The sequence below is a fragment of the Symphodus melops genome, assembly GCF_947650265.1.
Source record: "Symphodus melops genome assembly, contig: scaffold_555, whole genome shotgun sequence".
Taxonomy (NCBI): Eukaryota; Metazoa; Chordata; class Actinopteri; order Labriformes; family Labridae; genus Symphodus; species Symphodus melops.
The window spans coordinates 1-2,000 of record NW_027636684.1 but is presented as its reverse complement, the minus strand read 5'-3'; the positions used below and the strand labels follow the sequence as shown (position 1 = coordinate 2,000).

The window sequence follows — 2,000 nt, the reverse complement described above, 5'->3', positions numbered from 1 at the left end:
CAGAAAATTGCTTTCACTGACTGTTATACTCTTTCTCTCCCCTCATCCCTTGTCCCCCCCCCCCTCCCCCTCCCCCCTCCAGGTTTCTGATGACTTTCCCCTTTCTTCTCCCTCCTGTTCTCTTTCTTTATAGGGTGGTGTTCAGTCTGTCCATGAGCTAACTCATCTGAAGGCCTTCTTCAGCTCTCCTCTGTCATGTCTGTATCCACGAGGAACCCTCCCCAGCGTCGGCGCTCTCTGGGTCCCGTCTCGCCCAAACGCATATATAGGAACCTGTCTGTCCGACTGAGGGGTGGAGAGTCATCTGTTGCCGGGGAGACTGACGCGCCCAAACACCTCAGCAAGTCTGCAGACGCTGTAAGAGTGGTGTGTTTTTGTGTGTGTGGTCACTTTGGCTCCTCTCCTGTCCTCTGGCTCGGTTTCTTTCGTAGACTCTCCTTCTGACACTTCCTGCTGACTCAGCTTCTCTCGCTGTTTTATCTGAGAGGAGAGAGCTGCTCTGATTTATGAAAAGATGTTTGTCCGTCCTCCATCACTGTCTCGTTTGTCGCCTCTTTCTTCCCCTTGCAGCAGCTCTCTTCCCTCTGTCTTAGAAAACACATCCCTCTTCCTTTATGACCTCTCCTCCTCTGTGCCCCCCCCCCCCCCCCCAATCAGTACATGTCCCTGTGGGAAGCAGTGGAAAATGAAGACACACTGGCCGTGCAGAGCCTGCTGTCCAGAGATCACAGCAGCGGTGGGGGAGGAGGGGGGAGCCTGTGGGAGAGAGGAGAGAGGAAGAACAAGGACTGGGAGAGAGAGAGGGAGAAGGGGGTAAACAGGGTGAGCGAGCAGGGCCTGGTCCCCCTGGACGTCGCCGCCCTTACCCACAATTCTCCTCTGCTGCACGTGTTGATGAAGGCAGGAGCCAGACACAACCCTGTGTGTGAGTGTTGGTCTCTGTTAGTGATGACTGCTCGTATCAGGCGTCTGCTCTGTCACACCTCCTGCTTGTCCTCTCAGTGTGCCGACCCGTGGAGTGGGAGCTGAAGCTGGACGCTCTGGTGACCCTGGCGGGTAAGAGGGTGGAGGACAAGAAGAAGGAGTTGTTGAGGAAGGTGGGGGCGGGGCCTCAGACGCAGGCTGACATCCACAGACACATCCGCCTGTGGAGCCTGAGGCTGCAGCTGTACTGCCGCATGAGAGAGAACTTCCACCACACAGGTGGGTCCACACGGAGCTCGGTATCAGAAGGACTTAAAGTTGAACCTTCTTGTCTCTTTAATGAGGATGAAGAAGAGCTCGCTCTGATCACGTTTCTGTCCTCATGTTTCACCAGAGCTTCCAGGGCCGCCCAGTTACGTGTCCATAGTGGTGACCAGCTCGTCCTCTCTGTTCTTGGTCATCAAGGAGCCTGAAGGCAACAACATGGGGCTCATCACCCGGTACAGAGGTACCAGACTCTGCCTTCTAACCTCTCTCACTGTAGCTTCAGTGTTTAGCCAGCTCTGCATGTGGTGGACACTGTAGCTTCAGTGTTTAGCCAGCTCTGCATGTGGTAGACACTGTAGCTTCAGTGTTTAGCCAGCTCTGCATGTGGTGGACACTGTAGCTTCAGTGTTTAGCCAGCTCTGCATGTGGTGGACACTGTAGCTTCAGTGTTTAGCCAGCTCTGCATGTGGTGGACACTGTAGCTTCAGTGTTTAGCCAGCTCTGCATGTGGTGGACACTGTAGCTTCAGTGTTTAGCCAGCTCTGCATGTGGTGGACACTGTAGCTTCAGTGTTTAGCCAGCTCTGCATGGGTCTGTAAAGCTTCTGCGTTCTAACCTCTCTCCATGTTTCATCTCCAACATTGATCCTAGTTTGAGCAGCTTCCTGCTGCTGGAGCTTATTAGAAACATGCAGAGGCTTTTTAGCTCGGGTACAATCACTTCTATCTGAAGCAGTTCCACTGCCCGCTTCCATCGCTGCAACACCTGTTCACCTGATAACTGCTCTCAGAGGGTTCATCTGTTTCTGC

At 53.9% G+C, this 2,000-nt stretch overlaps 1 protein-coding gene across 1 annotated transcript; it reads left to right on the top strand.

The window, feature by feature from the left end:
- Positions 1-82: 82 nt before the first annotated feature.
- On the top strand, positions 83-1,432 carry LOC306819200 (ankyrin repeat and fibronectin type-III domain-containing protein 1-like; the record flags this gene model as incomplete). Its single annotated transcript, XM_079372973.1, has 4 exons — positions 83-357; positions 658-925; positions 1,003-1,203; positions 1,319-1,432. Coding segments are annotated over exons 1-4 (745 nt in total), but the record flags the coding sequence as incomplete, so codon positions are not given.
- Positions 1,433-2,000: the final 568 nt, after the last annotated feature.